The 23226-nt window shown below is 45.4% G+C and overlaps 1 protein-coding gene across 8 annotated transcripts in view; it reads right to left on the bottom strand.

Annotated features, from left to right (window-relative positions):
• The window catches only part of PROM1 (prominin 1), a 99081-nt gene extending 78594 nt beyond the window's left edge, over window positions 1–20487 (bottom strand). For 7 of the 8 annotated variants that reach the window (XR_009558185.1, XM_035112683.2, XM_060278987.1 and 4 more), the window contains exons 1-3: window positions 20379–20487; window positions 9495–9574; window positions 8065–8467 (exon numbers count right to left, since the gene is read on the bottom strand). Coding sequence is in view for 7 of the 8 variants with exons in the window: in XM_035112683.2 (XP_034968574.2) it covers window positions 8065–8287 (223 nt within the window). In the remaining variant the exon portion in view is untranslated. The remainder of the gene's footprint in view (window positions 1–8064; window positions 8468–9494; window positions 9575–20378) is intronic. The other variant, XM_060278986.1, reaches the window with a different exon arrangement.
• Between the last annotated feature and the right edge of the window lie 2739 nt (window positions 20488–23226).

Raw genomic sequence — 23226 nt, 5'->3', positions numbered from 1 at the left:
AAAATCAATATTTATTGGGCTCTCGTCTTATTCATTGCCATCAAAATTATTAATTGGACTACTCATAGACTGGAAGGAACTGCAGGGCCTGGTATCAATTTTTAATTAATTAATTTATTCTATATAAAAATATATACCCCACTCTTCCTCCTGAAGGAGCCTTGGGCTGCAGATGCTAGCATATCAAGGGATTCAAGATGGCAAGTTAACTTATTCATGCAAGTGCAGCAAGCAAGGAACCTTTTACTTACTTACACACACACACACACACACACACACACACACTATAGTTTGGATTTCTCCTCTACCCTGCCCCCAAATGTTTAAGCCCTTCACCTTCACACTTGCAACCAAGGATGGAGCTTGTTGTCTATATCATCTGGTGGTGCTATGCCTGGAGATCCTTGGATCTTGACTGTTTTCACACACTAGCAACACATCCTGTAGAATTCTATCAGTTATAGTTTATCTGCACATTCAAAATGAATTTCAGGAACCAAAAACGGCAACTAGGCATTCCGATTTGGCGACTGTAGCCCTGGTTTAAGGAGTCATTTGGCACCTACGGTAGATTTTCTAACACTGCCTCCGGCATATATAAAATTTAAAAAGGGGTCCCTGACCAGTCGTGTCCGACTCTGGGGTTGCAGCGCTCATCTCGTTCTATAGGCCGAGGGAGCCGGCGTTTGTCTGCAGACAGCTTCTGGGTCATGTGGCCAGCATGACAAAGCTGCTTCTGGCGAACCAGAGCAGCACACGGAAACGCCGTTTATTTTCCCGCCGGAGCGGTCCCTATTTATCTACTTGCACTTTGATGTGCTTTTGAAATGCTAGGTGGGCAGGAGCTGGGACCGAGCAACGGGAGCTCACCCCATTGCAGGGATTCGAACCGCCGATCTTCTAATCAGCAAGCCCTAGACTCTGTGGTTTAACCCACAGCGCCATATATTACATATATTATATGTAAATATAAAATTTACATATGCCAATTTTTCAATAAACAGTAAATTGCAAGAACTCAGGCCAGGAGGAAGATGAATTTCAAGTAAGTCTTCAAAAGGTTTTATTTATGTAATGATAGGATGAATTCAAATAGGAATCAATTCCAATATGATAGTGAGGCAAATAAAAATGAATTCCAGTGGAAAAATCCCAGGACAAGGCCCTGTTTCGCTAATTCTTCATCAGCAATGTTTTAATGGTCAGAGTGTACCAAGTACTATCATTACATGAATAAAACCTTTTGAAGACTTACTTGAAATTTTTCAATAAACAGCAAGCTTCTCCTTGCGCCATTTTACTCTAGTTTTCCCACTAGCAATTAGCATATCCATGATACACTAAGCCTCGGAATCAGTGGGTTTTAGGGATCTTGTTGCATTGTAATATGAGTTCTTATTCATTGCCTGTATTTCCAAGTTCGTTTTGAATGAAAATTCTATGGAAGCAAGCCTGGTCTCTAATGTTTTATTCAGAATAGAAGCCTAAGGCTAAAACTATATGTTCCATGGGGTTTGTTAATTCTGTCATCAGAAAACGTGATTCTTTCTTAATATAAAGCAGCCTAGATGGACTATCGTCGTACCTCGGCTCCCAAACGATCGAAAACCGGAAGTGAGCGTTCAGGTTTTTGAATGTTCTTTTGGAAGCCCAACATCTGACGGGGCTTCCACAGCTTCCGATTGGCTGCAGGAGCTTCCTGCAGCCAATCAGAAGCCGCGCTTTGGAAGTTGAACATTTCGGAAGTCGAATGGGCTTCTGGAATGGATTCTGTTCAACTTCTGAGGTACAACTGGGAAGCAGAAAGGCACAGGCAGCTTAAACCAGGCATCCCCAAACTGCGGCCCTCCAGATGTTTTGGCCTACAACTCCCATGATCCCTAGCTGACAGGATCAGTGGTCAGGGATGATGGGAATTGTAGTCCAAAACATCTGGAGGGCCAAACTTTGGGGGTGCCTGGCTTAAACTCTTCCAAAACGTAGCTACTAGGCTGCTGGCTGCAAACTGGTGGTGGGAACAGATTGTGCTGGTTCTTAAAACAACTACATTGGTGGCTCATCCATCTCTGATAAAAACTCAGAGGGCAGGTGCTTGCCTTTACAAAATAAAACCTCTATTGGAGCTTGAAAGCTGGGCACCTGAGGGGTTGCCGTCTCTCACAGGAACCTGCCTGCACTCTGCACTATCACCTGCTCCCCATACACAAGCCTTTATAATGCTCACCTGATTCCAGTGCTTGTCTTTTCAGCACCAGGTGAAGCTCTTTTCACTGCTCAAGGCCTTTGAAAGAGCAAGCCTGGCACAAAGGCAATCATCCCCAGCTTTCAACTGTTCAACCGCTTGCTGTAATAATTCTGCTCTAAGCTGCATAACGGTTAGCTGAGTTTGAAACAGTACTGTAATATGTTTTGAAACCTTTTACATCCTGCAATTTTTTACACGTTTCTCAAAAAAAGTGAAGCGAAAAACGAAGAAATACACACACACAAAAGGTAACTCAAAATTGAAACTTTGCTTTCAAAATTGCTACAATAAATAGGAGACATCTTGATCTTTGGAGAAGAAACATTATCCACTGTTACACTGAAATGAGCTGAAGGTTTGCCAGTCACTTACATAAGGATTTTGAAGAGTCTATGGAGATCAGTAAGAACCCACTCCTTAAAAATGAAATAAAACTTTGCACCATTCATTGTGATTCCCTTTAACTAGAGAAGTTTTCTGCATAATGACTTCCCATAATTGCTCCTACCAGCCCTGAATCATTTCCACATTGCAATGCTTTTGCAACTTACTTGTATCTGACAGCTATTAATAACTGGACTTTTTAATACAAAGATTGTTCAAGGTTCAAAATAGTTGAATAGTATTTTGTAACCAATGATATTTTTAATACCACCTACTTACTACCTTCTCTAAACCTTGCATGGCCGTCACATGCCAACATAAACTCATCTCTTCCAACATAGAATGCCTTAACGTGCCTTACAAAGCTCATCTGGTGCTAAATACTACATGGCCAGGAATTTAAAGATGAAGAGATTACGGTTGGGAACAACCATGCATAATTCCATGCTACCTTGGTATGAATTTCACCCACTTCATGATCCCACTACAAGATGATGAAACCTGAAGACTTACAGCAGGCATAGGCAAACTCGGCCCTCCAGATGTTTTGGGACTACAATTCCCATCAGCCCTGACCACTGGTCCTGTTAGCAAGGGATCATGGGAGTTGTAGTCCCAAAACATCTGGAGGGCCGAGTTTGCCTATGCCTGACTTACAGCATATCTCACCCACAAACAAGAGAGTTCCTGTTCAGAGTTTTAACCAGCTAGGTCCTTCTCCAGAATACAGTTAGATATGTAAGTCTCAAGAAAGCCAATCTGATCAACCCAACCAGGTTTTCTGTTTGCTTGCCAGCTGACACAACGTGTTGTGGCTTCTAGAGCCCAGTGAGCATGCTCAGTCACCACTGAATTGTTATTTTGTGTGTGTGTGTTCAGGGCAGTCTCGAGCAGGTCACACGCCCTGGTGCTGAGGGGCGGAGATCACTCTGGCGCCCCCGCCCTCGCAGGGCGTAGCATGGTTTCCGCCCGGCTTTGCTGCGCGGCACCCAGCCTACTGGCCCGGTGCCCTGGCACACCGCGCCACTGGGGGTCTACCTAGAGCCGGCCCTGTTTGTGTTTATACTACTGCATACCTCATAGTTCACACCTAGGCATACTATTACCTCCCTCTTCTTTCTGTCCTGTCAGGACTCACACACCAAATTTGCTATAAGGAATGATGTAAATATGACATATTTTTAGTACGTTTACTACTTTCAGTTATTGGAACCTCAAACCTAAGGAAGTCTGTCAAATTCTTACTTAGCAACTTGCTGTTACAGCTGACTCTTGGATTCATCCTGCAAATGTTGTGATATCCAAAAATCTATTTAAAAAAAGATTACGCACTACTGTAGTCATTTCTCAATTCAAACGCTACTGAACTTGCTTTTCACCCACTGCAGAAAGGATACAAGAAAGCCATGAAAGAGGAGCTTTTGAACTGGAAAATGACCATTGAGGAAAGAGTTGAGCAGCTTCTCCACACCCGCCCTTAACTCAGGGAGGCATCCTTCTTGAATTGCTTGGTTTTTTTAAAAAGAAAAAACCAAGAGTCGGACACGACTAAACAACAACAACAACAAAAATGCTGCAAAACATTTATACAAACACCTTAGATAAATGAAAATAAAGACACAGAACTCCACGTATTCTGTTGATTATACTTCAATTCTCTTACAAAGTTATGCATAGCTAAACAGAAGCAGACAGAAAGCACACCTCATCATCGGTACCCCTCCCTTGCCAAATAAATGCCTCTACTTGTGGTCTTAAAATCACAGTTGAAGGTTTTCCATTTTTAACCCTTTTACCATAAACGTCTTAATATGTTTAAAAGGTTGAGAACCATGAATGACGAGATCTGCCTGCACCGCAATTAAAGCACTCAATTAACAATTTACAAAGTCAGCTTCAAGTCACACTGAAAGCACAATAAACTTGAGTGCTCATATTTTCAAATCCTCTTGTTTGTATTGAAAACATTTGCAGGTGATCCAGGCATACACTTTGAATGCGTTAAAGTCAGTCTTATATGATTTACTGAAAAGCAACCCAATAATTCAAGGAAGCACTTTAAAACAGAAAGGATGCATCGCAAGTGTTTTGTACGGCCAGTTAAGGCCTCCTGTGATTTAAGGGCACATTGAGAATGCCACCATGCACAAAATCTGATCAAATAGGCCAGCTGTCGGACCATTTGTCCTGCTGGCTCAGTATTGTGTCTACACTAGAGAAAGCTAACAATGGCGCACTCCAGATATTGTTGTAGCCCAATTGCCATCAGAGCAGGTGGCAGTTGTATTCCCGTAGCACCCGAAGTTTGTTAAAGTGGAAGGGCTGCGGAAGCCACCTACTTATGGGAACACTTGTCCACTACTTCCAATGTGACTGCTAAAATCGAGGGAGATGGAACATGCAGCAAGGTATTGTGTTTGCCGCCGATGCTAGCTAAAACAACTAATCGCCATTATTTGCTTTCTGCAGTAAAGATGGCCAGATCTTAACTAACCCTGCCTATGTCCTTAACCCTAGCTTGGCCATTTGGGAGAAGCTTTCCTCACCTCTAATATCCCCCCCTTAGAAAAGTGTCACCTGCTAACATTCTACACAACACGCTGCCGAGCTAAACGCCCGGGATCAAGACCAGCAAAAATGAATGGGAGCCCTCTGCGCAATATTTGCATGGCTCATTATATAGAAGTCTTCAAAGAGATGCAAATGAATTAAAATCTTGCTCAAGTAATTAGCATGCAAGGGAAATCGTTCAAGGAGAAATCTTAAATATTAGCTGAATCAGCCAAGGAGAATTAAACCCAAAGGAAAACAAATTAAAGCAGCAAATGGAATGCAAGAATGGCAGGCCCCCTTTTATGCTAGGGTTGGTGAACCTCTCCCTTTGGCAGATGTTGCTAGACCGCAATTCTTGTAATCCTCAAACACCAGCTATGATGGTCGAAACTAATGGGACTCTGGAGTCCAACTTCTAATAGAGGGACGCAGCTTGTTCACCCCGACTTCCTGCTGTACTTCCTGCTCAAATGTTTTCAATTCCCCCTCCCCTTTCTTAAAAGTCATGCTACCCTATGAACCCATCAACTCAACTTCCTGGTAGTCATTTCTTTTGCAGGCAAAACACCAAGAAAATGCCCCGCGCAGTCCAGGATCCTGGCTTGGAGCACTAATCCCATAGGAAGGGGAACAGGGCACCCCAGATTCCCTGCTAAAGTCTGCCAGCCAAGGAACGGGGTTGGCAGATCCTCCCATATGTTCTCTGCCTCTCTTCTGCTCCCGTGATTCGCTTAGCTAGTTGGCCACCCAAACTGGTGCAGCGTCAGTCCTCTGCTGCTAGGAAGTCTCTAGCGCTGTCCTGCTGAAGACTCCCTGGAAAAGACCCTGATGTTGGGAAAGATTGAGGGCACAAGGAGAAGGGGACGACAGAGGATGAGATGGTTGGACAGTGTTCTCGAAGCTACGAACATGAGTCTGACCAAACTGCGGGAGGCAGTGGAAGACAGGAATGCCTGGCGTGCTATGGTCCATGGGGTCACGAAGAGTCGGACACGACCAAATGACTAAACAACAACAAGCGCTGTCCTGCTGTGAGATCCTATCTGTCCTTGGCAGCCTGTGCCACTATCAACATGTCAACATCCCTAGGGCCCGCTCTATAATTTGAGAATGCTCTGTGCCAAGCACTTTCACAAGAATGGGCAAAGCAATGCTAACCTGCTGCTGCCACCACCAACAAGACTCTGCAGAGCAGTGGAATTATTGTAGCGTCCACAATCTGGCAGCAGCTATGGAAGGTCAGGTGGGGCAGGCACATCAGGATAGTTCCCAACACCAGCTTCAGGCTGCTATAGCAGCTGGTCCCTGGCCCTCTGTCAGCCAGAGTTGGCTGAGAGAGTGGCCTGGGATCCAGCTCAGCTCCATCCATCGAGGTCTGTATCAACAGAGTGACACCAAGTGTCACTCCATCTGTGGCAGACAGCAGCCCCTGTCCCTTGCCCCATTGACCAGCAATGGGTGGGAGGAGGAGATTGCAGTCCAAAACAGCAAAGAGACTCTTTTGCACAGAACTATGTTTTAAGCCAATGTGATGGTTCTCATACTATGGATCAGAATCTGGGCGGGGGGACAGGCAGAAGAAGGAGGTTGCACAATACCTTAAAAGAGCTGCCAACACAACTCTGGGAAGGTCTGACATTGTTAGAAGATGAACATCAGCCATATTGATCCCCCTAACTCTTGAGGGGAAACTCAACTTCTGGGTTGTTGTTGCTGCTGCTGTACACTACCTAAGGTTCAAGTTAGCCGAGATGCCAAGATATCTCTTAAAAGCAGAAACATGGACCTCTCAAACTGGATCAGGAATGTGCCTGTGTGGTGGTTATCATTTCTCCACAATTTCACAATCTAACTCCAATTCCAGCTGCTCCTTTATGGAAAACATATGGACATGATTTCCCCCAGTGGAACAAAAAGCAGGGCAGGGCAGGGGGTGAACAATGAAGGGTAAAAAGGGTACAGCACTATTTCCTTAGTACCACAATCCTGTTCAAATTCCATGACCCCTACAATTGCTTTTAAGAGAAATCAAAAGAGATCTAATTGTTCCTCTCTCACTTGTCTGAGCCTTAATCAGCTGGAGGAAGAGACATCACTAGTGATCTTCTGTATCTATTAACTGCAGTCCAAAAGATTCTCACACTACTGCTATATAGTGCAATCCTGCTGCAGAGATCACTGAGAACCCATGTAGGAGAATATAATGGTACAGACAAGTGTAACATCTGAAGTATGGCAAAAGAAGTTACAGTCTGTACTCTAGAATGGGCTTTCAGGTGACCAATTAATTTCACAATACATACAGTAAGTCTATCATTAGTGTAATATATTTTTATTTTAAAAGATCTACACCTATGGACAAGAAGGTAGCCACTCCATAGGGGAGGGTGGAGTCATTCTGATAAATTTTAAGGGCTCCCCCAGTTTAGGAAGTTTAAAGCACACTGCCCTCTCATCTACATATTTAGAAGTCCACAAGAAAAAAAAAACTGCAGCAGACTAAAGAAACTTCCACACTCGTCCTGTTTAATGGACTGCCCATCCCGTGTCGATTCTAAATTGCTGACTTCTAGGTCTGTCTACATTCCCTTTGCAGTTTTTTTCACCTGATCTATGGTAACTAATATATTATTATTATTATTATTATTATTATTATTATTATTATTATTATTATTATTAGGCAATTGCAGTTCCAGCCCATTCAGAGCTGCAGGTATCGGGTGCTATACAAATGTAATAAATTATTATTATTATTATTATTATTATTATTATTATTATTATTTTTCTGAAGTCTCACAAACTCACAAACTATAGTCTGTGATAAGAGCTGCCATGCCAAACCAACAGACATGCTTTAGGACAGTTCAATACTAATGACTTACCTTGAGGGAAATAATTTGGTTGCACTAAATAGAGGAAAGTGTGGACTAATCGAAACAAAATCCCTATTGCTCCAGGTTCGTGGTACGCTGCGGTGTCGTAAGTCTTTGCAGGAACAAACCCAAAATCCAGAGTTTCAGAAGGCGGTTGGTATAAAGGCTGCACTTCTGAAATCGTTCTTCCACAAAACAGCAACAGGAGCAGTAGACACAGTTCCCCAGCCATGACTGACCAAAATGCATAAAAATGAGGTAGAAGTTGGGGGGAGCGGGGCTCAAATATTCTGCACAGATCTGTCAAGCAAAACTGGAGTCTTTCCTCGGCTCTTTCCTCAATCCAGAATGTGCTCTTGCTTCCGAAGGCTTTTTTGGCAGCTCTTCACAGGACTTGGTTAGGGCTCCATCTCTGGCAATGAAAGAAAACAGCTGTTTATTATTAAGTGGCATTTCAACCCACAAGAAAGCCTAACAGTGTGAAACACATGCAGTCACCTGTAAGGTTTTAACACATTGCCATGTTGGAAAGCTAAACAGATAGATGTGATCCTGTTCAACATTGAAAGACGGGGCTTTCCACTAAAGAGAGAGGGTAAAGATTATAAAAATACAGTAAAACATCAAAACATTTAAACTTTCCTATAGAGGGCTGCCTTCAGATGTCTTCTAAATGTCATATAGCTGTTTATCTCCTAGACATCTGATGGGAGGGTGTTCCACAAGATGGGTGCCGCTATCGAGAAGGCCCTCTGTCTTGTTCCCTGTAACTTTATTTCTCACTGTGAGGGAATTGCCAGAAGGCCCTCAGAGTTAAATCTCAGTGTCCAGGCTGAGTGATGGGGGTGGAGACCCTCCTTCAGGTACACTGGGCCAAGGCGGTTTAGGGCTTTAAAGGTCAGCACCAACACTTTGAATTGTGGTCAGAAACATAATGGGAGCCAATGTAGATCCTTTAGGACCGGTGTTATATGGTCCCGGCGTACAGATTCTGGGTCATGTGGCCAGCATGACTAAGCCGCTTCTGGGGAACCAGAGCAGCGCACGGAAACGCCGTTTACCTACCCGCCAGAGCGGTACCTATTTATCTACTTGCACTTTGATGTGCTTTCGAACTGCTAGGTTGGCAGGAGCAGGGACCAAGTAACGGGAGCTCATTCAAACCGCCGACTCCAGTAAAGCGAGATGAGCGCCGCAACCCCACAGTCGTCCTCTACTGGACTTAATTGTCAGGGGACCCTTACCTTTACCTTTTTATATGTACAGTATATAATGCAAGATAGTCATAGCCCAGACTATTTTCAAATGGAATTTAAACTTGATTACATATGAAAAGGTTATCTACTCAGCATATTCAGTACCTAACCTCCACACAACAGAAGAGTAATTTTGAGCTTCAATTTGGGGCATTTAATTTCTTATATAAACATCCTACTTACCCAGCCTCTCCAGTTACTTGGATAATAAGGTTTTTGAGCCATTAAATTTGTACTTTCTTTTCCCAAGCGTAAAGATAAACCTGTAATAAAAAGAGCATATTCCTCTAATGTGTCTGACCAATGCACAAAGAGTAAACAATTCTTAGAAGCAGAAAATAGCAGCATGCCTACTTCATCACAGCAAAAATAAAGCGGGTAGTTCTGCTATATAAATAATGTTTTTAACTGACAATGTATTTAGTTCACACACAGAGCTTTATTGTGGTCTGTAGACGCAAAATACACAGTACAACAATAGGAAATATCAACAATTACTAAGGTATAAGATCGGCCTTGGTAGCCAACAGAGGAGCTTTAGTCTGTACATACTGATTTCTGATTTTTACTGCCTCTGAGAGGAATTTTGCTACAGCCAGTGTAATAGTATCAAACTTATTGACCTTAACAGATTAGACAACTGGGCCAAAGCAAACAAGATGAATTTTAACAAGGAGAAATGTAAGGTACTACACTTGGGCAAAAAAAATGAAAGGCACAAATACAGGATGGGAGACACCTGGCTTGAGAGCAGTACATGTGAAAAGGATCTAGGAGTCTTGGTAGACCACAAACTTGACATGAGTCAGCAGTGTGATGCAGCAGCTAAAAAAGACAATGCAATTCTGGGCTGCATCAATAGGAGTATAGCATCTAGATCTAGGGAAGTAATAGTACCACTGTACTCTGCTCTGGTCAGACCTCACCTGGAGTACTGTGTCCAGTTCTGGGCACCACAGTTCAAGAAGGATACTGACAAGCTGGAACGGGTCCAGAAGAGGGCAACCAAAATGGGCAAAGGCCTGGAAACGATGCCTTATGAGGAATGGCTTAGGGAGCTGGGTATGTTTAGCCTGGAGAAGAGAAGGTTAAGGGGTGATATGATAGCCATGTTCAAATATATGAAAGGATATGGAGGAGGGAGAAAGATTGTTTTCTGCTGCTCCAGAGAAGCGGACATGGAGCAATGGATTCAAACTACAAGAAAGAAGATTCCACCTAAACATTAGGAAGAACTTCCTGACAGTAAGAGCTGTTCGGCAGTGGAATTTGCTACCAAGGAGTGTGGTGGAGTCTCCTTCTTTGGAGGTCTTTAAGCAGAGGCTTGACAGGCATATGTCAAGAATGCTTTGATGGTGTTTCCTGCTTGGCAGGGGGTTGGACTGGATGGCCCTTGTGGTCTCTTCCAACTCTATGATTCTATGATTATCCTCAAGAATAGTTAGCAACTCAGCATGCAAAGCTAAGCCATAAAATACTGCTCACTACTTCCATGTCTGTGCATACATTCCCAAAACAGCTACAGTACTTTGCTCCTCTCGTCATGTGAACGGGTAAGCTAAGCACAGCAGGGCTTGTTCATCATGAAATTCAAACTCATGGTCATGGTTTGTTTCGCCCCAGCAAACCACAATTGCCAAGTCAACATCAAGCCATGGTTTATTATTTAAGACTGGCTAACTATCATGGTCTCTTACGGTGAACAAACCATGAACCGCGGCTCAGACATAGTTTGTTTAACCTGCTAATGTGAAAAGTAGAAAAAAGTGGAAGGGAATGCCTAATACAGCTGACTTACACAACATGTTGTGGCTTAGTATTATGTGTAAATGCAACCAAGCGTCTAGAATCTTTAAAAGTAAAGTATGCCATTGTGAACAGGATTGGCTTGCAGTTTTCCAATGATTCTTTTCCATTACAGTGGTACATCTGGTTGTGAATGAGATCCGTTCCGGAGGCCCGTTTGCAACCTGAAAAGGCCACATTCTGAAGCACTGCGTCTGCGCATGTGCGCGATGCAATTGGGCACTTCTGCACATGCGCACAGGTTATGGCTGCGCCGAACCCGGAAGTAACCCATTCCGGGCCTTCCTGGTTCAGCGCGTCCGTAATCTGAAAAGACGCAACCTGCAGTGGACGCAACATGAGGTATGACTGTATTTTAAAAGAATTACATTGTCTCCATACCCTCCAACATTTCTCCATTGAAAATAGGGACATCCTATTTCATAATAATAATAATTTTGTTATTTATACCCCGGCTATCTGACTGTGGTCTTGCCACAGCCACTCTGGGCAGCTTCCAACAGATATAAAAACATAATAAAACATAAAACATTAAAAAAAACTTTCCTATGCAGGGCTGCCTTCAGGTGTCTTCTAAAGGTTGTATAGCTACTTATCTCCTTGGTTTGGGGTGTGTGTGTCATATAACTCCATACCCTCTGACATTTATTTGATGAATATACCCTGTTTCTCCGAAAATAAGACATACCCATCAAATAAGCCATAGCAGGATTTCTAAGCATTTGCGCAATATAAGCCATACCCCGAAAATAAGACATAGTGATAGGCGCAGATCTGGAGGGCACCAAGGAAGAGGCAAGGCTGGACACGTAATAAAAAATAAGACATCCCCTGAAAATAAGCCACCGTGGGGTTTTTTTGGAGGAAAAATAAATATTAGACGGTGTCTTATTTTCGGAGAAACATGGTAGGGACATCCTACCATACCCTACAACATTTATCAGATGAAAATAGGGACGTCCTAAGGAAAAGGATCTGAGATCAACTCAGAAACTGTGACGACTTTTGTAAATTTGGGACTGTCCTTGGAAAATAGGGACACTTGGAGGGCCTGTGTCTCCGCTACAAACATTCCACCTACATTCCACTGCTCTTTATACATCATGCTGATAACACTTCCTGTTTACTCATTTCTAGATGCATAGCACATTCGATCCATACCAGCAGGCATTAACTGACCTTCAAAAGATCTGAGGGCATAGCAGGTACACTGTTTTACAAACTGAGAAACCCTACCTAAGAATAAAGTTAGCAGCTGCAGAGTCACACTGAGTCTTAATAACAGAGCTATAGAGCAAAGGTTAAGTTGCCAATTTTAAATTCCATAATATCAGACAAGTCCTCTGAAATATTAAAGCATGTAAATAATCTTAACACACCACACAGGACCACACTGCCTTCCCTTCCAGACTGAGGCACACTTAACATTCACATAGCTTTCAACATATTACATGGAAGGGGGCAGCAGAAAGAGAGCAGCTTGCTTAAGGCTACCTAGTGAGTTCATGGCAGAGGCAAGATTTGAACCAGGGGCTTCCTGGTTTGCATCACAATTGGGCTGGATGATAGCTGGTTTTCAACATCGTGATACACCACCAGCTAAACAGTGGTATATTGATAGCATCAAAATGTCTGAAATAAGGACGGAGGCATTGGCTGGCTTCACGATTTTCCTTGCATCCTTCTTTTTGCCGGTGCCTGCTCTTGTGATTGGCTACCCCCCTTGCATGAGGCAGGGGAGAGCTGAGTAGGCAGAATTAGCGGGGGCTGGAGGAATCGAGAGAAACATTGGCTGGCTTCATGGTTTTCCCCACATTGTGTTTTTTGCACACACAAACACAAACACAAACATATGCACACACAAACACACAAACACAAACACACACACACACCAAGATTCACAATATATTGCCAGGTCAAAAATTATGAAGCCAATATCATGATATGGACTTAAAACCGGTTTTGGACGATATAGTAACAACACCACGAAATCAGCAATTTGAAGAATTGGGGCTTTACAACTCCATTTACTTGTTACTATGCACTCATTTATAATAAAGAAGTAAAATAAATATGTAGACTGGGAAATCACCACACACACACACACACACACACACACATGCATCTTGAACTAACGGAACCTCTTCCTGGGATTGCCCAAGATTCAAGAAGCTGCAACTTGTTGAATACAAGGAGAATTTAGCCTTGAAAACAATGCAAGAATGTGTGTAGGGGGGTGCACAGTAGCACTGGGTTTTTTGTTTTTTTTACTGCTCTTTCGTATTGTGGTGGTTTAACTTTAACTTTTTGACATCAGCCTGGGCCATGGGGAATTTATCAAGAGAGAGGAATACAAATCAAATCTATATATGGTATATAAAAATGTAAACTGGGCATGTGGGTGTGTTTCCACTTTTCACCAAAACCGCTTGACCGATTGAGGTGAAATTTTGACACAACATCACATTCGGAAGTCTGAAGGCTATAGGAAAGTTTGCGTAGACAGATGTCACACCTGCGCAATGTAAAACCCCAAAACCCCGTGTTTCAGAACACACAACTCACCCAAAAGTGCACGCTGGGTAAAAGAAGCCAGAAGAGGTTGCAAAACAGCACTCTGTTACTCTGGTACTGCAGCTAGAAAACCTTTCCTCTCCACAGCAGCTCGATTCGCCTTTACAGACTAAGCCGAACGGAGGTGGGGACTCGCCTGGGTGGGTGTTGGGAGGAGGACGGGACGGAATAGGTCATGGGTTGGGACAGGGTTGGGGGAATCACAGGGATGAACCGGGGGGTGGGGGGGGAAGGAGACGGGATAGGTCATGGGTCAGGGTGGGGGAAATCACAAGGATGACCCGAGGTGGGGGTGGGGGAGGAGATGGGATGCGTCATGGATCGGGACAGGGTAGGGGAGAAACACAGGGATGAGCCACAGCAACACGTGGCCGGGCCAGCTAGTAAGTAAATAAATGACAAACAATAATCAAGGGTACGTGAGTGATCAAGCATTGCTGGAGATCACTTTAGAAGAATTAACACAATGATTATGAGTTGGGTGACATTTTAAAAAATGGTTTTCAAGTCTCTGTTAAGACTGGAAGCCCCTCTTTGTAAAACATGAGCTGCGCTATAATTGGCTTATTAAAGCACAGTAAAAGCATCAAAAGAGTGATAATCTCCAGAAGCAAGATTCAGCCATCTCCAGACTGGCAGCTGGTTTGAATTGCAGTCAGCTTCCAAAATTCTTGGGATTATAGTTTTGCTAATTGGTATAAAGTCAATTATTATTTATAAAGCACACCCCATGAGGGCCCTGCAAAGCAAGTGAGGAAACATTAATAAGCAACATAATACCACCCCTAGAAAATGCCAAGAGGAAAAACAGGAGGAGGGCTTTCAACTCACTTGGGGGGGGCAGGGATGGGGCGGAGAGAGAGAGAAAATAAACGACAGAGGATGCTCAGGTTGCAAACGTGATCCGTGCGGGAGGCATGTTCGCAACCCGCAGCGTTCGCAACCCGCATCTGCGCATCTGTGCATGCGCAAAGCATGATTTCGTGCTTCTGCGCATGCGGAAAGCATGATTTAGTGCTTCTGCGCGTGCACCGAAACCCAGAAGTAACCTGTTCTGGTACTTCCGGGTTCGACAAGGAGCGCTACCCAAAAAGATGCAACCTGAAGTGGCTGTAACCCGAGGTATGACTATAAAGATTTCGAGGAGAAAACAAATTCAGTTGTGTGAATCATTCCTCCTCTTTCTCAAGGTGCCCAGTGCTAATTGGCGGTAAGAAATGCCTCCAGGCATTGTTGTTGCTTATCCTGCTTTTAAAAATAAATATAAAAACTTTTTAAAAAGAAAAGAAAAAAAATGCCTCCAGGCAGCCAGGCAGACCTACCATTTTTTATATGGACTGGGTGGCAGGCTGGCTAGAAAAAGCAAAATCATAGGCTAGTAACTTTGGGGAATTTACAACACTTTATTACCCCCAATTTGGCCTTGCAATTTGAGGGCACCCTCCACTTTCCTGCTTCAGTTTCTGCTTGACTTAGGTGTCATGAAGGAATTGCATTGCATGGGCCACTTTAAACTCAGGGTCTGACGGATGAAAAGAGACAATAGTATTGTGTAGTGCTATTTTTCTAGAAAAAAGAGGTGCCAGAGCTCACCATGAACGCCTCCCTTGTTCTCTTATAATGGCAATGGTGCCCACCTGAGAGGTGCCAGAACTGAGTTCCACCTGGGGGGGGGAGCCCTGGGAGTGGGCATTTCATCAGTCAAAATAGGGTTTTGTTCAAGTGACTTGTGAAGAAAGATTTGGTCAAGTATTAATTTTATTAGCACAAACAGAAACACACACGTATGCTTGCAGTTAGCCTAACATATTGGAAAAGTATGAAATGGTTTTAATTGAATTTATAAAGAATTGGTCGTTCAAAGTTTCTGTTTCTGCTTGGAGAAGACTGCTGTTATTGCGGATAGTTTGGCTGCTAAGTTTGCTCTCGCATGACTGCTGTAGGACTATGGGGGATCAGCCCTCGCTCTTGCTATCGTGTGGCATTACAAGGGGGGGGGGATCTGCCATTAAGACTGCAGCATTCTTGGCATTGTGGAATATGTGACAATGGTTAAATAACAGGTGGCCAATTGACAACACTTGCCTGGTCAATTAGGCAGTGTGCTAATCTCAGGCAAAAATAGAGAGGTCATTGCCCTGCAAGTATCTTACAGTCCGACAAGCTGAGATGGCACTGAAGCTGGATAATGAAGTAACATGCATACAATTCAATTCAGAAGAGTGGAGAGAAGATCTGGCGTTTCTTATGGACTACAGTACTTTTGGCCAGTCAGCAGCACAGCAACTGCCACCTCACTTAAAAAATAAAATAAAAATCACAATTTTAATTTAATTTTTGGAATTATAGGCAAAACAAAAGTTCAATAGCGCTCTCACAATGACACAAATTTGGTTGCTGTAAGTATGCTAAGCCTAAGCGGTATTAAATAGAGCTTTTCAACAAACAAACGAAATAAAACAAAGACCCAAAGCTACATCTCTGACAGTTCAATGAAATAATCAAGTTGTAACAAAGTCACAGCCCTCACCATAAACATAACAAAATTAAAATTAAATATATCACCGAGACTAAGCAACTACATTGGTAGCAGTAATAAGTATTCCACTAGTTCTCTAGAGCTAGTAAAAAAGAAATCTTTGTTTTCTTTTGTACCACAGGTAAGAGGGGTGGTTAACATAAATGTTATGTAGTTTATCTTTTAAACTAGGAAACATTTTTAACTGTGCTTCTAACTAAGAACTTAAATTAGTTATTATCACTTAAGCTTAACCCAGACTTTTGTTTATACAATTATGGTGGGTAAAGAGCAGGAAAAGTACCAAGTTCAATAACCTTGGAGCTGGGGAGAAATGGGAACACTTAAGGTGGTGAGAACACTCTAATAAATATACATTTAACAAGGAGAGAAAGGATACAGTCCTTTAATAAAAACAAGTGGCTGGGCTAAAAGGTTAGCTCCTTCATAACAAGTGAGGTGCAAACTTGAGAAATCCAGCATGAGGTTGTACATGGAAAGCAGATGTTCTTTGTTATCAAGTCCCAAACTGGATAACGGTACTTAGGAGAGACCATAGCTCAGAGCAGGCATCCCCAAACTTCGGCCCTCCAGATGTTTTGGACTACAATTCCCATCTTCCCCGACCACTGGTCCTGTTAGCTAGGGATCATGGGAGTTGTAGGCCAAAACATCTGGAGGGCCGCAGTTGGGGGATGCCTGTCTAAGAGGGTCAGCACTTATCTGCAAGCCCTGGGCCCCAGATTTGATCACTGGTATGATTAATTGGGCAGCTGGAATAGACCGAGAATAGAAAATAGATGCTAGAGTGGCTGACCTATACACTGGATCCATCTTCTAAGAGCCAAAAAGGCATAAGCTTAAGATAAGGAGCAGGCAACTGCCTATCTACTTTTTCGTAACTGCTAACAAGGGCAAGGAAGCTTAACATTCACTGTGCAGGCAGCACCAGGGAATGAAAAGGCTTATCTCTTCACTCTTTCCACCAAGATCAGAAGGGACACCACACACCTGTACACAGGGCCGTCTTAAGCGCCCCTGGCGCCGTGGAGCGACGGATCCCTCCGGCGCCTCCCCGCCCCATTTCCCAGCGTGGTGGGTGGGCGGGCGGGCGCAGCACGGCTGCCACAGGCGCTGCTGCGCGGCGGGCGGGCAGGCACAGTGCGGTTGTCGTGGGCGCAGCTGCGCGGCGGACCGGCTGGCCAGCGGGCGGGCGCAGCTTGCGCCGCCCTCCTGGCGGGCCAGCGCCGTGGTGCCCTGCGCCACCCAGCCTGGCCGTAGGGCCGGCCCTGCCTGTACACAGAGTAGGTGGGTAGGGGTGGGAGAGTCTTCCTTGGTGCCAAGGAAAAGCAATAGATGTAACTGCCCATTATGTATTAACCAGTTCATGTCCGCTTCCAAGAGCTTTACCATATTTGTGAACATGGTAAATGTTCACATCCCACAGAGAGCTAGGGGTGGCTGGCAGCTCCCGTAAAGCAGACAAATCTACAGTGGTACCTCGGGTTACAAACAGCTCGGGTTACAGACTCAAAGTAGCACCTCAAGTTAAGAACTTTACCCCAGGATGAGAACAGAAATCGTGCGCCGGCAGCGCGGGAGACCCCCATTAGCTAAAGTGGTATCTCAGGTTAAGAACGGTATCAGGTTAAGAACGGACCTCCAGAATGAATTAAGTACGTAACCAGAGGTACCACTGTATTCCAAAGCCAGTCCTCCTACCCTATAACAGTGGTGCTGAAACAGTGTCAATCTATTGCAGAGGACTACATATGATCTAGGGACCCAGGTGGCGCTGTGAGTTAAACCACTGAGCCTAGGGCTTGCTGATCAGAAGGTCGGCAGTTCGAATCCCTGTGATGGGGTGAGCTCCTGTTGCTCGGTCCCAGCTCCTGCCAACCTAATAGTTCGAAAGCACGTCAAATTGCAAGTAGATAAATAGGAACTGCTACAGCGGGAAGGTAAACGGCGTTTCCATGTGCTGCTCTGGTTTGCCAGAAGCGGCTTTGTCATGCTGGCCACATGACCTGGAAGCTATACGCCGGCTCCCTCGGCCAATAATGCAAGATGAGCGCGCAACCCCAGAGTCGGTCACGACTGGACCTAATGGTCAGGGGCCCCTTTACCTTTACCTTTACATATGATCTAAAGCAGGCATCCCCCAAACTTCGGCCCTCCAGATGTTTTGGACTACAATTCCCATCATCCCTGACCACTGATCCTGTTAGCTAGGGATCATGGGAGTTGTAGGCCAAAACATCTGGAGGGCTGCAGTTTGGGGTTGCCTGCTCTGGACATTTCATGCCTGACAGTGCTGTTACACTGATGCTGTTACCGTGGAGTAAGCTGCTGCGTTTTGAGGTGCTGCTGTCGGCCCTTCCATAAGCAGACTCAGGTTGTATGTTTGGGGATGCCTGATCTAAAGCTACTTCATGTGTACTTACTAAATTTCAGATTGACCCAGTGCTCCTACACCCAGTTTTTCAATTCCAAAAACTATCTGAGTGGAAGCCATAACTGAAAATATCCCATCTAAATAACAACAGCTTCCCGAAAGTTACTCCATATACAGACTAGCACCCTACTAACCTTATCTCCGGCTTATGCATTTAAGACACTCACCTAAACTAGCCTTGGAGATTGCTCAACTTCAAAATTCCTTTCCCACAAGCAACCTTGCTGCATGCCACTCAAGAGTGTCCGGATTAAAAATTATGTGAACCGAGTAGTGTGACTGTCACAATTTGGGGGAGAGATTCAATCACATACTGGCAAATTCAGGTTGTGCAATTAAAGTGGCTTTGAATGCCCCGCGGAACAAACCCACTTCCTCAAAAGATCGAACTTTTTGCAGTAAGGAAAGTGAAGGGAATGGACTTGCTTTGATGCAACATTGTTTAACCTCCCCACAAACAAATGAGAGTGAATGATCATTAAACAGCAGTTGCCCTCTAATCTCCCTGCCAGCATTTCAGGAAGGCTCAATAAACAGGTCACCTGGAAGCAGCCAGTGAAAAGTTGTGTTTATAGGTAAAGGTTGATGGGGGGGGGGGGAGTTCACCTAGGAGAATTTATGAAACCCAAATATTCTTGACTAGCTCACTAGAGGCAACAATTTGCAGAGCAGAAAGGGAGGCCAGATCTCAAAGTCCCTTCCCTTCTCCCTTTCACTCCTGAGCTTGTTCCAGTACTAAGTGATAGCAGCTCAAATCTAACCCTTATCAGGCAGCGAGTCCCAACCTTTTGAATTAATTTAACACCACGCATGCACTGCTGGTGGATCGCAACCTACAGCAATCTTCTAAATATGCACGGAAAGGCATGCGGTCACACATTTGCCATGCGGTACAAAAGGTGCTGTGAAAGGAAATTATCATAGAAGTGTCGAATTGGAAGGCACCCCAAGGGTCATCTAGTCCAACCCCCTGGATTGCAGGAATCTCAACTAAAGCATCCGTGACAGATGGCCATCCAACCTCTGTTTAAAAGCCGCCAAGGAAGGACTACCAGTCAGTTGCGCTGTCAAACAGCTCCCTTCTTACCGCAATGCCCAGGGTAGGCTCTGAGCGAGGCTTCAGCCCGCAAGGGGAAATGGGAGCCTCGCCATGGAGCTTTCCACCTGGGTCCCTGTCCTTCCCTCGACGGCGGCGCCCACTTGCGCAGCGCAAGCCCCCCTAAGAGCGCAGCAGCACCTCCTGGGCAAGCGAGCCCTGCGGGAATCCTCGCCTTAAAGCAAACGGAGCAGCGGTTCGGGTTGCAACGCGGCGCGCGCCCTGCCCGGGGACATTAACTCCCGCCGGGACCCCTTTGCTGCACACCTTGGAAGAAAAGAAGCGCCCTGGCAGCCTCGGGGTGCCGTGCAGCGCGCTCTTGCGCCTGTTTCCATCTCCCAAGAAGAAGCGTGCCTTTGCAGCACGAGCCTCGCATGCATTTACTCGGGAGTAAGCCCCGCCGAGTTCGAGGCTTCCCACGGGGCTGCACAGCTTCGCTTTTCTTTCGGGGTGTGTGTGCGTGCGCAAAGTCCCGAGGATTGCGCCTTTTCCCCCAGGAGAGGATCTACCGCCCTAGGAACCCCGGGACCGGCCCGTGCTTGGGTATGGGGGGGTGTCCCCCAGCCAACCCGAGCGCGCAATCCGGAGCGGAGGGTGGGCGCGGCGCAGGCTACTCACCCGGACCGCAGGCACCCGCCCCTTCGCTGCGAGAGAGGCTCCAGCCGCGTAAAAAACTCGCTCTTGCCGCGCCCGCGTTGGTGCTGCTGCTGCTTCTCCACCCCCTGCGCGCGGCATCTGCTCGCCTCCGGGCCTCCCTTCCCCGCTACGCGCTCGCGCGCTCGCCTCAGCGCGATCCCGCCCCTCTCCGATGCGTTGCGGGCTCGAACCACCTGCGCAGGGAGCGCGCCTGGGAAAGCGGGTGGGTCGAGCTGGGGGTGGTGGGAGGGGGTGTTCGAGGGATGGGAAGCGAGAGCCGGGCAGGCTTGGTAGTTAAAGCCCGTGGGGCGCAAGTCCTGGCGCAAAGCGGGCAGCTTTCCTGGGTAGGGAGCAGGAGCTTCGTGGGAAATTAGCGGGATTGGGGCCCCTGCGGGCGCAGGCTGCATACCAGGGGTCGTGGGAGTAGCCAGTGATGTAGAAAGACGCTAAATAAACCAAATGAAGACAACCTAAGAAGGAGATATATAAACCTTTTCCTCAATTTTGCCTTAAGTCTGCTCTCCTTTTAATTCGCTTCTCCTGTTATTCCCCTCCTTCCAATCCTTTCCCTCCCTTTCTGTCAAAGAAAGCATTTTTCTTTCCTCCCTGCGCTGCCTATTACCCTATTTCCTCAATTTACCCTATCTCTATTTTTATAATTGTATCCGAGTATTCTGAACTTAACTTTGGATGGGGTCCCTCATACCATTTTTCATCTTTGTGTAGGGAACCCAGTTGCAACCGAATAAAGGATCTGTGCATAGCTGCCAAGTTCTCCCTTTTTTAAAGGGAAATTCCCTTATGCTGAACCGGTTTCCTCATGAGAAAAGGGAAAACTTGACAGCTATGGATCTGTGCTTTTGAAAAGCCACTTGCTTCTTTCTCTTCTTGGTTGGACATCACCCGTCTTCTCCAACCCTAGCAGACACCTTTGGGGCCCTGAAACCAAATTCTAAGTGTTTCTTTACATCACCAGGCCTTTTGTTGGTGGGGGAGAAGCTCAGTTAGCTATGTACAGTATTTTTATTGATGGGGGGGAGATGCTCCTCCCTGCCCCCCTGGCTACGCCTATGCCAGGGGTGCCAACTTGAATAAAATATTGTCGGGACCCAGGTAAGCCCCGCCCCACATAATGGACCACATGATGCAATGCACACACGCCATTTGAATGGGAATGCCCATCAACTTTGTGGGGGCCAGGCCCCCTCAAATATTTTCTTGTGGGGGGTGAAGCCGCCACGGCCTCCTATCAAGGGTGCCAACTTCCGGCCCCTGCATACTCGACCACACACCATTTGAATGGCAATACCCATCAATTTTTTTGGGGGGGGGAGGTGACCACCTCAAATATTTTAGGGGGGGGCTGAAGGGGCCTTAGTCCCTAGGAGTTGGCTCCTATATGTGCTTCTCTTGGGAAGAGGTGAGTCCAAACATTTCCCAAGTGTGCATGGGGTTTGCTAGTATAGGCAGAAACTTAAACTTCAGGGCCCCTGATCCCAGAGGGGCCCCAGATTAATTTTAGCCACATTGCTTTAAAAAAATTGCTTTAGAAAATGCCTCATGCATGTATATTACCTTTCGCTAATTTTCCATAATTTTCATCCATCCCCATAACTCAACAACTATAATGCATGGGACATTTTTATTAACACCAGTGACTTTGACATGTGAGATAATCCAGTGCAGCCATTTTAATCAAAATCTGAGACGTAGTAGCTAATTTTTTACTTTAAAAAATAAATGTGGCAATCTGTCGTGGAACAACCCCAGGGGTTCCCCAGACCTTGCTGCTGGTTGCGAAGGGAAGCCCCATATCATTTCTGGGCTCCTAAAATGTAGGTCCGTTACTGGTTGCAAGGGGATGGGTCTGTGGCAGGCTGCGTCTGTGTGCGTTTGCTCAGAAGGGAGCCCTAGCCCTGCGGGAGTCCAGTCCCAAACCCCAGCCAGGAATGCAAGCTTAAAAGCAAGCAAGGAGCAGTTCAGAGGATTGATCCCCCTGGAGATCTGCACAAAGGACGATGGCTAACTGCAAAAGGCAATAAATAGTTCATTTATTGTGCGCTCAACCTGGGAGGGGGAGCAGATGTTAACATAGAGCGTAAATTAATTTATCCATCGATTTCCTGTCCTTGCCCTTCCTTGGTTTCTGTATTTACCCTTGAATGCTGTATATTTCACTGCCAGCTCTTCTCACTTCTTCCTTGGCAGGGGGAGAAGCAACTGCAGGGTCTAGCGAGGTCTCACAGACCTCTTGAAAGATCTCAACAGAAGCACCAGAAACCACTTGATCCAATGTGCTGCTTTTTAGTCCTCGTTTTTTGTGGGTTGTAACATAAGCAGTCAAGTACATCACTTCTTGTTTGCCTAGAGTGGACACAGATGGGGGATGTTGATCCAGCCACTTGAACTTCCTGTTACACCTGGTCTGGAGCATCCTTCCCCCTGCATGTGACCCTTGCAGACACAACAAAAGGTCCAGTCACGCAACCACCTTCCTCTTTTGATGCCTTTTATTCTCTTATACTGTACTGCACTGCTGGCTCTCTGCCAGCAGCACATGGGCCCATCTTTACAAGGATGTAAGTCACACTGTATCTGTAACTACAAGCTAAAGCCTGCCTTCAGGGATCCAACTGTGAACTGAATGTGAGTAAACTTCTTATTACTTTTAAAAGTAGCTTCTCGTGTCTTTATTCTTTTTTAGGAGGGATAAAAGGGGTCTTACCAGGAATATACTCCAATCTGAACAAAGCCAGATTGGATTGCTTAGGTAAAGAGATTCAAGCGAATATACCAAGCTAGCTTCCTGCTATATATTGAGCGATGTCAC

Source organism: Zootoca vivipara, chromosome 9 (genome assembly GCF_963506605.1).
Source record: "Zootoca vivipara chromosome 9, rZooViv1.1, whole genome shotgun sequence".
Lineage (NCBI taxonomy): Eukaryota > Metazoa > Chordata > Lepidosauria > Squamata > Lacertidae > Zootoca > Zootoca vivipara.
The sequence above is the reverse complement of the archived record's forward strand: the minus strand, read 5'-3'. Positions and strand labels throughout refer to the sequence as shown.